This window comes from Sturnus vulgaris, chromosome 11 (genome assembly GCF_052056855.1).
Source record: "Sturnus vulgaris isolate bStuVul1 chromosome 11, bStuVul1.hap1, whole genome shotgun sequence".
Classification (NCBI taxonomy): Eukaryota; Metazoa; Chordata; class Aves; order Passeriformes; family Sturnidae; genus Sturnus; species Sturnus vulgaris.
Genome location: NC_142253.1, coordinates 13,732,392 through 13,746,371, shown reverse-complemented (window position 1 = coordinate 13,746,371; position 13,980 = coordinate 13,732,392). Strand labels below are relative to the sequence as shown.

At 36.2% G+C, this 13,980-nt stretch overlaps 1 protein-coding gene across 16 annotated transcripts in view; it reads left to right on the top strand.

Moving 5' to 3' along the window:
- The window catches only part of CACNA1D (calcium voltage-gated channel subunit alpha1 D), a 167,970-nt gene that overhangs the window by 68,195 nt on the left and 85,795 nt on the right, over positions 1 to 13,980 (top strand). For 11 of the 16 annotated variants that reach the window (XM_088171546.1, XM_088171537.1, XM_088171545.1 and 8 more), the window contains exon 8: positions 11,055 to 11,158. In XM_088171546.1, coding sequence (XP_088027672.1) covers positions 11,055 to 11,158 — 104 coding nt within the window. Of the gene's footprint in view, positions 1 to 10,492; positions 10,597 to 11,054; positions 11,159 to 13,980 lie in introns of all 16 variants that reach the window. The other 5 variants (XM_088171549.1, XM_088171550.1, XM_088171548.1 and 2 more) reach the window with 1 other exon arrangement.

Genomic DNA, 13,980 nt, shown 5'->3' with positions numbered 1-13,980 from the left:
ATTGTAAAATGTCATTCTTTTAGGACTGAAAGACAAAAAAAGGCAATTATCAATATCTTCTTCCACTGTCTGTTATCAGTTACAAAACTGGCTAGAAACACACAAACCTTCAGCATTAATGAGCAACAATTGTGTATGGCTACATATAGGCTATTACATGATTTCCCATTGTAAAGGTTTTTCATTTCCTTGGAGTTTGAACTCCAACTCTCCCTAATTTTCTAGGAGATTGTGTGAAGGTAGAATTAGTATGTGCTTCATGGATTCTGTTCACGGTGATAGCAATTATTTTAATTCTTCCTGAAAAGGGAAGATATGCCATGATTATCTAGAAAAAGATTGCACCTTTAATATCTTTTGAGGCAAAAGCATACCTGCATTTCAGGAGTTGGTAATTCCTACAACTTTTTTCAAAGAAAATGAATATTAAATCTTTGAAGAGTTGCTGTGCTTAGAATACAATTGTTACAAAACATATAGAAACAATTTGAATATCTCAGAATTAAATATTTTTTCCCCTGAGATTTGATGCCCTAATTAATCTCCTGCCCTTTAGAAACCTTTGCAGAGTCTCTAATGACAGCATAAAATTTTAAATCATTAGAATAGGATGTTGAATATTTTCAGAATCAGACAAAGTAAAAAGTATAAGAAAATTATAAACAACTGAAAACTGCATGAGGTGTTTTTTAATTCATTCTCTATAAGGAGTTTCCAATATAGAATGTATTTACAGGTACACAGGTGTAATTTTTCATTTTATTACAAATGATACTGGGATTATTAGACAGTGAAGCAAATATTTATTGACCTAGTGCATTATAATCAAAATCAGCTATTCAGGTGGCTTTGGAATCTATCTTAACTGATGCCTATATAATTAAATTATAGATTCAGAGTCTTTCTATCTTATAGACCAACAAGTTACCCATTGTCAAACTGAAATTACTTGCTCAGGACAAGAGGAATGACAATTTGTTTTAAATTTATCACTGGATCAAGCTGAGGTAGATTTAGCTAAAAATTGGAAAAGATTTAATTTGAAAATTGTAAAAGAATTAAGGGGATATCAGATTGTAGTAAAAGAATCTGAGGAAGCCATTTTAGCTTGATGTGCATGGTGTTTGTGAGTTGCTTTTTATTTAGAATTCTGTTATTAATACACAGACTGAATGAGTTTTTTTACAAAACAAATAAAACCAAACCCACAAATATTAGAAACAGCACAAAATCCTCATTTTTCATTTGGTCACTGTGTGAACAGTGAAATAAATTTATGTAGACTTCTCTTGCTAGCAGGTGGAATGTGAGTGGGTGAAATCTGTGCAATGTTTTGCATTGTGTTAAGTGGCAAGTTCTGTCAGCAAGGATGGCAGCTGAAAATGACAGCTTCCAGCAGCACTCACTGGCACAGCTCGTTATCACCTGGCTAATGACAGTAAACTTGCTTTGAAAGTTCTCCAAGCACCAATAATGATTTTTCTCTCGTGTGTGTCTATTGTGAGTCCAGGCCTTGACTGTGCTGCTGCTGGGCACCCTTCAGATCGTGGTGGCTCACACGGGCATCCCTCTGCTCAGCAGTCTGCATCCCCATCCTGTAGGTCCTACTGGCTTTTAGGGTCTTCATCTGGCCTCTTTTCTTTCTCTAACTTATAACTCACTGGATCACAGGCATTACAACGTTTATCCACAAAAAATACAACTCCTTAGTGCCAAAGGTTTGAATCGGGAGCTTAAGGGGTGTTGTCCTTGTTCTCAGCAGCCAGTGCAGCTTGTGTGCTCCCAAATTGTGTGTTTGTGGCTGCCTGTGTTCTCCGTTTCTATTGGGACTGTGTTTATTCCCAGTCGTGGTCCTTTCTGTTTGCTCTGGAACCCTCATGCTTTTAGTTTTGGATCCTGGTGCAGTCCTTGTTATCAGCCAAGTGGCAGCCTCTGTGTGCCCAAGTTTTTAATGCTCTGGCTCACATTATAAAGCTTATTAGAGCATAGTACTCTGCCTCATTTCCAATTTATGCTAGCAAAGCTCAGGAATTGCAGAACTTCAATCTTCATTTGCATATCTGGCTCCAGATTTTTCACATGCCTTTGAAACATCTTGATGTATAATCTATTAATGGCAAACACGTATTTTGTAAATTGCTTTTTATTTTTAGCTGCTTCACTCGATACATGGGAACACAGATAACAAGCAGTGATACTTGCCAGCAAAACCCCCAATTTTCTCATGAGCACCAAAATGATCACATTTAATTCTTCTTGTTTTCACCATAGTGAAATTATCTTGATTTACTACACTTGAATAATAATCCAACTTTAGCTTGAATGGGAGATAGTCAGAGCCTCTGAGAAACAAAGTACTTAATGGGATCAGTTGCCAGCAAAGTTGTTTCAAAATAGGACAAATGTCTTAGTTGCAACTGAATTTTACTAGGTCAATTTTATGGTCAGATATGTCCCATTTTAAAGCTCCCCAGTTTTCTAATACCTGTCTGGCATTGTTCAGATGGAACTGGGAATTTCTGAGATTGAAGCACTCAAGCTAAAATTGCTGAATAATGATACACAGATGTCTTACATGGTTTTGCCTATTAATACACCTACGGATATGTTAGCAAGATTCTCTAAAGGATTCTTGTTTAAAATATTTAGATCATTACTTGGAATGTCTAGGCAATCTAAAATATACCTAAAACGCATGTAAGGTTTAAGGAAAGGGATGGCAGATTTTTTTTAACTATTCCTTTTACTTATATGTCATCTTTAAAAACTGTAACTACTTTTTGCTTATAACATATATTATCATCAAAGAAATTCATCATTCATTGTTCCTGTGCTTTATAACAAAAAAGGGTGCACTTAGGAACCTGTCTCCTGTTTAAGAAATTGAGCATTATATCCCCCAATATACTCCTTCAAGCATCTTAGAACAACTGAAACAAATATCCATCTTTTCTGTAGCACAGGTTGTTCAGGCTGCACTGTACTCTTGTGCATGTCTACATGCACAATTGCTGAAGTGTCTGCACAGTCAGAGTGTTGATGTCAATCAGGTCAGGAGCTCAATCTGTACTCCCATCACCTTTTAGAATGCTCCAATTCAAGGATATTTAAGGGTAGACTCAGATACAGTGTACTTGAAACCAGCTCATGTGCAGCCAAAGATATTTCCTAAACACAAGCAAATATTTTACAAATACACCTCACACAAGAAAACCCCTTGGCTCAGGCACAAAATGTATTATTAGGCTCTAAACAAAAAACTGCAAAATATGTTTGAAGTAATAGCAAAATTGTCATCAGAGTGCTGACAAGGAGTCTCCTAAAAATGCCTTTCCAAAAATGTGACCAAGAGTCAAATAAACAAAAATAGTCTAGAACTCTGAATTGAATGATTTAATAAGCTAGTGGCAATCAACTACTTAGGGTGATTTAAGCCATGTTAGTCCCATTCCACCTGCAGAAAGGGGAGGCATGTTCCTGCATCCAAACAATACTTGTCAGCAATGAATTTCAGTTTATTGTCTGAGAGAAATCAAATAATGCTTCATGGCTTTTTTCCATTTGTAAATCTGTTGCAAATATTTAGCAACGTTAAAAATAGTGAGGAAATGTGCCTGAAAATCGCAGAAAATACTCATTTGTGCCTTTTGCTCCTATGTACCAAGGGAAAGCTTAGTGCTGCTCTGCTAGCATTGCTCAGCACCACTGCCAGGTCATCTGAGGGAGGCTCTGGAGTGAAACAAGTCAGCTCATCCCCAAAGGCATCCATGTGCTGCCTGCACAGAGCTCCCAGCCTTCCATGGCTACACGGGCAGACAGTTAACTCATGATGTACAGCTGGAAAAGAGTGATAGGAATTTTGGATGACAGCAGTAATATACTGCATAAATCTCCCTAAAGAGCCAGGGATTGCAGGCAGAATTTTTTCTGTTTGAGTGTTAACTACTTGAATCAAGAAAAATCAAGATTAACTCCCCCCTGCCTTTTACATAATGATTTGGACTAATTACCTTTTTATGTTCTCTTGTTATTAAAAGCTCAGAATCATCCAGTTTTGGGTTGCAAAGAGAAAGGACTTAATTTCAGAAAGAGAAAAAAGGGAATGATCAAATTCAGGCATGCAAACAGACATACCAAGCCAAGGAATATACAGATTAAAAGTTCACGTTAGGATCACAAAGGATGTGATATAAAATAATAATAAAAATAAATTCATAATATGTTATTACAGTATATTTCCAATTAGCATCTTAGCACAAAGACCCCTCCTGAGGAGGATTTTAAACTAACTCACAGGGAAATTTCTTTCCCATGAGGTGAGCTTGATCGACTTTGACAGGATATCTGGTATCTCAGCCTCAGCTGACTGCTGACCTGTACTGCAGTCAAAGCATGGAACTAATTTCTTGTCACAGATCATTGCAAATACTAAGAAGAACCCATTATTTCTCCCCAGAAATTTTAAATAAAAGTGGGTCGAAACTGGATTAGAAATAGAGACTAAACTTGGAGTAGTGCTAAGAACTCCGTTAGTCCATCAGCCAGAGTTTCTTCCAAAAACTTTGCCACAAGAAGCCAACAATTATTTTATAAAAGTCCTAGTTCCCAGTCTGTCCCAGGATAACAATTTAGTGATGAATTTAGATCTTCCTGTGTATTGAGGCTTTGCTTGTTGTTGCTACATAAACTAAAGTAATAATTTTGTATCATCTATCTGAATAGCAAATGCTTTGTACTTGTATTTTTTATATCCAGTATGTGGGAAATATAAAACATATCCAGTTTTTGTGTAATGTATGGTACATATATAGGTAGAATGGCAGATTCCAAAAGAAAGATGTTTAATACAGAACGCCTGTGTGGATATTATAATTTTTCGCTTTCATATAATATAGCTAACTATTTAAAAAATAAACACATTGTTGATCACATTAGTTACTCAATTTAGTTTTTTTTGAGCCCTTAGATTTAGCAAGCCAAATCTATACGTAGGTTTTATAAATTTTTGTGAAATTAGTTTGGGCAATACAGAGAAATAGGTATCAGCACTAACAAATTGTTAATCTGAAATTAACATGCTGCTATTCATGAGATGAGTCAAACACTTGGATTTTTGTTATATCTGGAATACAATTTTTTCTTAAACCTGGTAGTGCTCAGAAGCAAACCTTCTCTGGGTTACTGTTTTGTGGAGGTAGTGCTCTTCATTTTGTTATGGTTCTATCCATCTGCTCTGCAGATTAAGCAGGGATCACGTTTGACATCTTGACTTTCCTTGGAACAATTTCTTGATTTCTGCCCAGCCCCTTCTCCCAGTTAAAGACAGTAAGCTGATTAATGGAATGCCACTAATAGGAATTAGCTAAAATAGTATTAGATACAATACAGTGTCTGAATGAAAGAGAAAGATTTGCATCTAAACTAATTTCCAAATCATCATTGTAAAAATTTATAAACAATCATGTTTTTAAGAGTAAATGCTTTATGGGAATACCAAACTTATATAATTCATTTGCTAAGAATGAATAAAACCAACAGAAGGAAGAAAATTAGGTCTGTTCATTTGAGCAAAGCAAATTTGTTAAGCTGAAGCAGCATCTTCCAAGTTGAGGTTTAATTTGAGAGGATCACTTCTATGTGTCCTGCATGCAATCACACAGTACAGCTCTCATACAGAAGACAGAGGCCAAATTTAGGAGGCTCACTAGGTCCTGTGACAATTTTACACTTCTCAATGGGATCTCTTTCTCTTTAGGCCTGCCTTGATGTCTGAGGCATGGAACTTTCGTTTTTCCAGGTGTTCCTGAGCTGAAATGCTGAACAAAGGCTGGTCTCAGTGCCCACCCCACCAGTGCATCTCCAAATTCTGTGTCAGAAGCACAACAAAGCTGAGTCTGTCCAACCCTGGACAGTGTCAGGGGAATCTGTGCTTTGACTCTGGAACACTGAATAAAAAATTCCATGCTTTTATCAACCAAACTGGAGGGTGCTGTGCTTCAAGCACAGCCTGTTTTAAGTCAGCTTTAAGTTAACTCAAATTCAGCCAAGAATATCTCAGGACAAAACCTTTGAAGCCAGGCAGCTTTGAGAAGCTCTCTGATGTGCTCTTCACTGAGTAGAATAAATAGCCTGATCTCTGGGGTTTTGTGAACCTTCCTTCCATGCTTGCAAGAGTGCAGGGATAGTCTCACTTCACAAAATACTGATGTCTGCAGAATTTTTACACCTGTCAAGAGACTGAGTTTGTCAGTCTGAACAATTTTTAAGATGATGAGGCAGATTACAGGTAGCACGTAATGAACCCACCAGTTATGTGTCTGTTGGCATATTATGAAAAGAGAAAGGTAAAATTGAAAGCTAAGGAAGCTAAGAAATTCAACAAATTAAAGAAGGTTTGAAACACTGTGGAAAATCAAAATGGGTTCATACATCAGCACATTGTATCTATAATGGTACAAATGCAGAATTAAAGGTTTTGTTTTATCATTAATCCCAGGTAGAGCTTATATTGATTGCAAGTTGAGTTTGCAACAATTTTCAATAAAAGAATACCAAGTATACAGGAAAGTTAAGACCTCGATTTGCATGCAATTGCATGTGAGGATATTACTCACAATTACCATAGAGAGGGATAAATGAGATTTTAATGATTTCTAATTGATGTTCAAGGTTGAAGTTTGCCATCAGCTGCTTTGTAATACTAAGGGTTATATCTGCAGTAAAGTTGACTTTTTCCTGTTTCGCTTCAGTCTTGGTCTCTGATCATTTATGCTGTGTTGCAATGATGGTTGATTCCAACTGCAGCACAGCTCACAAAATAATTCATCCAAATGCCACTTGAGGCAGTTTCAGACTGTACCAAGTTTGTCCAATCAGCTCAAGATAATTCTTCAAGATTGCAGACTCACGAACATATACATGTAAACATAAAGAGCCAAATAAATAAAGTGTAGAGCACATCTGCTGTTATGGTGAAACAGAATGAGGGGATTTGAAGAAACCTTTGTCCTTCATATTGTCCATTATCTCACCTGCCCTCTGGTTGGTGTGATGGACAAAGTGCTGAGAACTGACATTCAAAAAGCAACACTAGATCTTTAAAAAGGCAAAGGGCAAGAAGGGTGGTGCTTGGTGGTGTCCTTGCCATAGGTGTTTTGAAGGCTAAAAGCCTCATGGGCTCAAAAAGACAGAGCAAGTCCATTGAGAGCCATTGAATATGACACCTCCTTTGGCACAGTGCATCCCTGAGCCATAGGCAGGAGACTCTTGCAAGACTTTTTGCTGAGGATATCAGATGTGAGATGTCCTTGAATTCCTGGTGCTGCTTTAGCACATCTGGAATTTGTGACTTGAACTCCTTATTCTGCATTTTGGGTGAGAAGTCAGTGTTAATCCCTTCAAATGAATATATCTTGGTTTTGAGGCTGGAGATTTTCCCGTTCTCATATATTAACCAAGTTCTGTCTTTGTTTTTAATCAGAAGGCAAATCAATTCCTTTAATCTTTTTTTAATTGGAAGTTATGGAAAATGCCATTTGACATGCGTGAAATGAGCAGCCAAGTTTTCCAAAAGGAAAGGACTTCTTTTTGTACTTTGATCTCTGGTATTAATGCCATCTGAAATATTACTTCGTGAACAGAAATTACAATGCATTACTTGATTAGGGTTTAACTGTATCTAGATTTAAATGGTAAAGTTGTTGAGTAGTTTTTAGGAATTCAATCTTAGATTAGTTCCAAGATGTTCTGCTAGGTTCAGGTGTTGCTGAGTTATGGAATGCTTTGGGCATCTGCCCAAAATGAAGCATTTCTTCTAGTACTGTTTTGCTGCAGTTGCCAATTTTTGCTTCACAAAGCATTAGTCCTAGATAGACTAGCCTAAAACATTGGGCTTAAAATCATGCTGAATAAATGAGATTTTTTTTTTCTTTTTTCTTTTTTTTTTTCCTACATGTTGTGCATTACAAAGTGAATGCAAATCACAGCTGCTCATATTAGCAGAGCTTTTGTGACAGAGCACAAGAATTTCAGCTTTGCTTCTGGGTAACTAAGTTAGCAGAGTGCTTGGCTGCTTGAAAATATTCTCTTTATGAGCAAAAGCAGAGCATGGAGCTGTACTGCAGTGACTGCCAGAGCTCTGTTTCTTGAGCTCTGCTCAAAGTAAAATTGCAAATATTAATCTCTCAGGTTTTTCAAAATGATACATAGCAGAAAAATGTTGGCCCCAGTACCAGATGAATTTATACCTTCACTCTGAACTCTGGTGACTTGGAAACAACTGTCTGCTGATTGTATAGTTGTTAGATGCAAAATGCATTCAGATGTATTTGAAATTTAATTAAAATGTTTGCTCTGATCAGTTATTGCTAGAAAAACGCTGTATGGTATGAGTCAAGTCTTTGAAGCAAACTAATTTCTAAAGTAATAAAATAATTGAGTATGCTTTTAAGAAACATTGAGTAAATATTTTTCTTAAAGTATAAGGCCAGATGCCTATGCTTGAAAGAAGATGCAAAGGGCAGTATCCACTGGGATGAGGCAGAAATTCAGTCTGGCCAATGGGATGTTCTACTCACTAACTTTGGGCCTTCGTTGCTACAACTTCTCAAATGCAGGGGATTTGCTTTGACAGAATAGGTATAGGTGATAAAACCCAAAACTTCACAGCCACTGTCCTTAGCAGAAGGCCCTGATGTGCCAAGAGTTGTTGAAAGTTTTGTCCAGGAGACTCAGAAGCTGTAATGGCAGCAGTGTGAAAGACTTTGCCATGTGAATATTGCAGAACTGAACCATGAAAGCTTCAGATCCCTTGAAGGTAATGATCCCAATCTTGCTGAATGGCCATAACCCTTTTTTATTTTGACTTCTCCAAAATATGGTTTTATTGGACGAGGAAAAAAAATCCAAATCAAATATGTATTTTCAAATTTTCTTTCTTTTTTCTGTATCAAGTGTAATTTTAAGTTACTTTTCAGTACCTCAGTTCAATTAAGAAAGCCTTTTTAAAGATGATACATAGACTCTTTTAAAAGGTGCATGAAGAAGTTGTGTAAACTCATTGTGTTTGGTTACTTAGGAGGTTTGTTTACTTTAGTAAATATAACCTGGTGCTATCACAGATCACCATGGAAGAGAAGTGCCTTTAGGCCTTAACCTGCAAAGACTAAAACCTTCTGTCTGACCATTCATAGGGCCCCCTTGCAGAAACTGAGATTATGATATTTAATTAGAGGACAAGGGAAAAAATAAAAGAAGTAATTTTAAAAAATGTTTCAAAATTGAAACATGTTTAGTAGGTTTATTCCAACAGAGATGTTTAGGAGAGGTGTCAAACTTTACTGTCAATAGAGCTCAAAGCCTAATCACAGATTTCAGATACAACAAACACAATGGTGTTCATGGAAGAGAAAACAGATTTTCAATTAGATTGTTCTACAGTATCATATGTAATTTCATTGTCTGCTGAATCTTCATGACTATAAAACATCTTTGGAAGAATCCAGTGCAAAAGCCAGAATAATTCCTCTTCAAAGAAGAGCCATTTCCAGGCAGCTTCATGTCAGAAATATTTTTGTGACTTATCAAAATGTCTTTTTGCACCTGAATCCTACAGAGAAAAACAAATTTCCCTGTTTTAAAATATCTGTTTTTCTGAATAGGCTTTTTTAGATCTCCATGGGTATATTTCACAAGTCCATCCTTTGATAGGTATGATGAGCTGGCTAAGAACAGCAAGTGGAAGAAGTCTTTATAGAAAACCGTGTGTGAGTCTATAAGAGTGTATTGAAAGCTCAGTGATTTCAACCTCACTTAAAAAAAAATCAGCAACAACTTTTAAAATTTCATTCAACCTTGATCTGGATACAACTTAAGTTCAGTTTTCCTGGAATGTTTTCATGTTTCTATTGTATTTCTAAAATTTATTTTCAGATATTCGTTTTCCTAAAGTTATGTTCATGCTTTTTACACAAATTCATTCTCATGTATTTCTTTTTGAATTGATTTAAAATGACTGCATTTGACTTCTTTATTTCAGGAAAAACTGTGGGAATTCTGTGTTACAAAAAGTAACACTGCTTATACAGTTGAGATGCATATTGTTTTTTATTTCCTCAAATGGTCATTCATGTAGATAGGATATACATGAATTAAAATCCTGATATTTCAATGTACTTTGTGATGATCATCTTAACTGGAGATCTGAAATTTAGTTCATGTTCTCAGCATTAAAGAACACAAGTGTTGCAGTGTTCCATTTATGTTGGATAATATTTCTGATCCAAATTCTAGGTTCACTCAGCATTTTGTTTTCGTGTTTGTGTTGGAAATGCAAAGTGAACATGGCCAGTGCTTACTTGCTGTCATTGTTCTTTGATTTCTGAAGGAATGCATAGAATGTTATCTAACCTGAATGATCAAATTCTCCTTTCTCTGACTCTTCATTGCTGTTAATACAGTGATCTACTCTATAAGATCATCTTATTTCTTGCAGATGAATGATGCAATGGGATTTGAATTGCCATGGGTGTATTTTGTCAGTCTCGTCATCTTTGGGTCATTTTTCGTACTAAATCTTGTTCTTGGTGTATTGAGCGGGTAAGCATACACCTTTTTCATCGTGAAGGCAGAGTCCTGAATTCAGTTGCCATGAACACACAGGTTATCCCATACAGGTGAGACATCAGTTGGGATGGCATCTTTTAATAAACCTATTGCTTCCTCCTCTAATTAGAACACAAGAAGTTTTCTTATAGCTCTCATATAAATAACATACAAACACCAAAATCCGTGTACATATTCTTCATGTCCTTGGCAAAGTTATAAAATAAGACTAACAATTCTCATGCACTCATTTAGATGTTAATTTAATCCTCTAAAGCCTCACATCTACAACAAAATTTGGGTAAGTAAATTTAAACATTTGTTCATTCGCTTTTTAAAGATCTGGATAAGCCATAAACTTTGAGTCAAACCTAAGTGATCTGGCAGCTGCAAAAAGGACTCTGCTGTTTAATGAATGACTGAATCATAACTTATTTCCTTGCGTTTTACAGGTAAATGATGCAATAGGATGTGAGTGGCCATGGATCTATTTTGTTAGTCTTATCATCCTTGGCTCATTTTTCGTACTTAACCTGGTTCTTGGTGTACTTAGTGGGTAAGCAGTTGAGTTAACATTGTGTATGCTACTGCTACTTGTAAGGTGGCCTCTGCATTTATTTACTCAAGCTTCTCAGCAATGGCTTTTTTGCATGCACTTGAGATTCTTATGTCATCCTGCCAGTGTTTGCTCTTTGGACTGAACTGTGTGATTCCAGTGCCTGTATCTGTCTTGACATCACGTTCACCATGCTTGCCAGAAATATTCATTCAGTGAGGCACTAATCTCCTTATTTTATAATATTCCTGCAGGGAAAGAGATTTTTTTTTGCACAGATCTGGGTGGTGCACCTGTACAAATATTCTCCCCTGTCATTATATTCAAGTGTCTTTTTCTGAAAGACCAACTTGTGCTTTTCTTCAAATAGTCATAGTGCAATTGGAGTGTTATTTATGTTTACCAGTCACATATTTTGCATATGGCAAGATATTTTTAATAAATCTCCAAGATCTGTCTTACAGAGAGTATGGCTGTACTACCCTGACACAGTATTCAGTGGTTCCTGAGTTATAGAGCTGTGAACTGCTGTGGCAACCTGCACAGGAACTGATAGATTTATCAATAATAATATATAAATTTAATATAACTGTCAATGGGAGGTTGTCATAGCTTTTTTTTGGTTTGTGCACTCCAGACTCCAGCCAAGAACTAAAGCCATGTCAGTTCTAGCTGTACAATGTGCTTTAAAACTATAGTTTATGGCAAGAATTTGTCAGATTTTCTTATTTTAAAGTCCCCTTATGTGAAGTTACAACCCTATTTCCTTTGCCATTTCCTCATTTCTAACACACTTGAGCTTGGGAAACTCCAGTTTATGATAACAATATTTTTTGATAAATATATAAAAGAATCCAGATATCTTTCAAATTCTGAAAGGAAAATTATTATGGTTGTATGTATTAGGTTTTAGTTATTCAGCAAACAATATTGTTCTAGCTCAGGCAAGTTTTCCCAACTTTGTTAGTCAACAGAAGAATTTCCCTTGTGTGGAAAGCAGCCTGACAGTGCAGGTGATGCTGTCATCAGGATGCTGGCAGTGTGTGCAGCCCTATTCATGGTTTTGCCACATTATATCCACTGTATGGGAAAGAAAGGATAAGCCATTATTATATTCCTGGAAATCAGATAAGCAAATAAGATTTCCAGGTGTTAATGTAACTTCATTGCAAGAGCACTTCTGTCTGATGAGTGGGTTCTACAATGTACTTTTAAAACTATTTAGTCAGTTATGTGTGCTGGATTACTGTTGCACACAGGGAACCAGGGAAAGCACAGTTTTACCTTACTGTCAGATTTGCTTTATGAAGCAGATGTTTAAAACAAAAATGGTAGTGCTAAAACAACACTGCTGATTTTTAAATTTAATCTCTTCCTTCCAAGATTTATACAGTCATATCAGCTTTTTTAATCCAAGGACAAATGTAAATTGTTGCAAAATTAAGGGCCCAGCTTTCAGCCGTGCAGGAAAATGAAATAAGGAGGAGAAGGACAGATAAATGAGAGTAGTTACAGTGTCATTTATTTCTTCTTTTGATGCTGTTACCTAACGTTGCTGTGTTGGCCTTTCTACTGAAGTCATGACAGGATTAGGCTCTCAGTTCTTTCTCTGGCCCTTAAGAACATCACAAGCACCAATTAGTTTTCTTCCTGTCCTGTGAAGGTGTCTGGTAACAGATAATGAATATTCCTATTTTTCCATCCATTATTCGAATTGTTATTGCTTTCAGATTTTTCTGTTTCAAAAAAAAATTAGAGGGAAAGTGACACCAAATTTGGTGTTTTGTTACACGTGTTAATTTCTTTTCCTGAAGTCACGGAAATTCAGAGATACTCTCATGAATCAGGTTAACATTTGATTTAATACATTTAAAATACTGTGTGGCATTTTCAACATTATAATACATATATTTTTTGGAATATGGAGTAGTTTTTAGCTGCCATTCCCATAAAGGGAAGAGCTGTCCCCTTGTTCTTGGGTGCCTTTCTGCAGACAAGAAATCACCACTGATTTTTAGGTTTTGTGTGATCCATAGAGCTCTAATGCTCCTCACAACCCTTGCTGGCTTCCCTTGGGTTTTCAGTGCACAGAAATGGCAGTGAAAAATGGGATGTGAACTCTCCTTATATTCATCAAGCCATTAATTGTTAATTTATTTTTCTGCCATAGTGTCAGCCAGGGTCAATTGAGTGCTCAGGGTGCTTGATGAATTGTCTGAATCCATGCTTGCCCTAAATACAGGAAAGAGCCTTCCTAAAACTCCCATTTTTTGTTTTTTTTCTGAAGACAATGACACTGGAGAGCTGAGGTGTATAAATATCACCAAGGACTGACACTGAAAGTGCAAGGAGAAAGTCAAAGGAGATACTCCTAAAAGACACCTATCATAGAATATTGATGTTTGGTACAGAAGTGAAGAGAGTGTGCTGGCATACTTGTTTGAAACTCTGACAAACAAGGGCCAGTGTGGAATACTGTTGCTCTGATTTATTTTGATCAGTTTATGACAGTTGTATAGAAATAATTTTCCCCATACTTTCTGTTTAGAGTTACTAGTCTAGTCTAAATTTCGTGGATAAATTTGATGTACTAGTAAAATCCAATGGATGTTTTTGTGTTTCTTAGCAGAAAGCTATTTTTCATTCTGAGCCAAGCTCTGAATATGTAACACAAAAATTTTTTTGGTTTTTTTTAAGAGTTATTACTTTTATGTTTTATACTCTTCAAACCATAACATGAAAACTTGGTTTGTGATAAATTATACATAAAGTTAAATTTTACTAAACCAATCAAATATCAAGAATGCAAAAATTATGCCAAC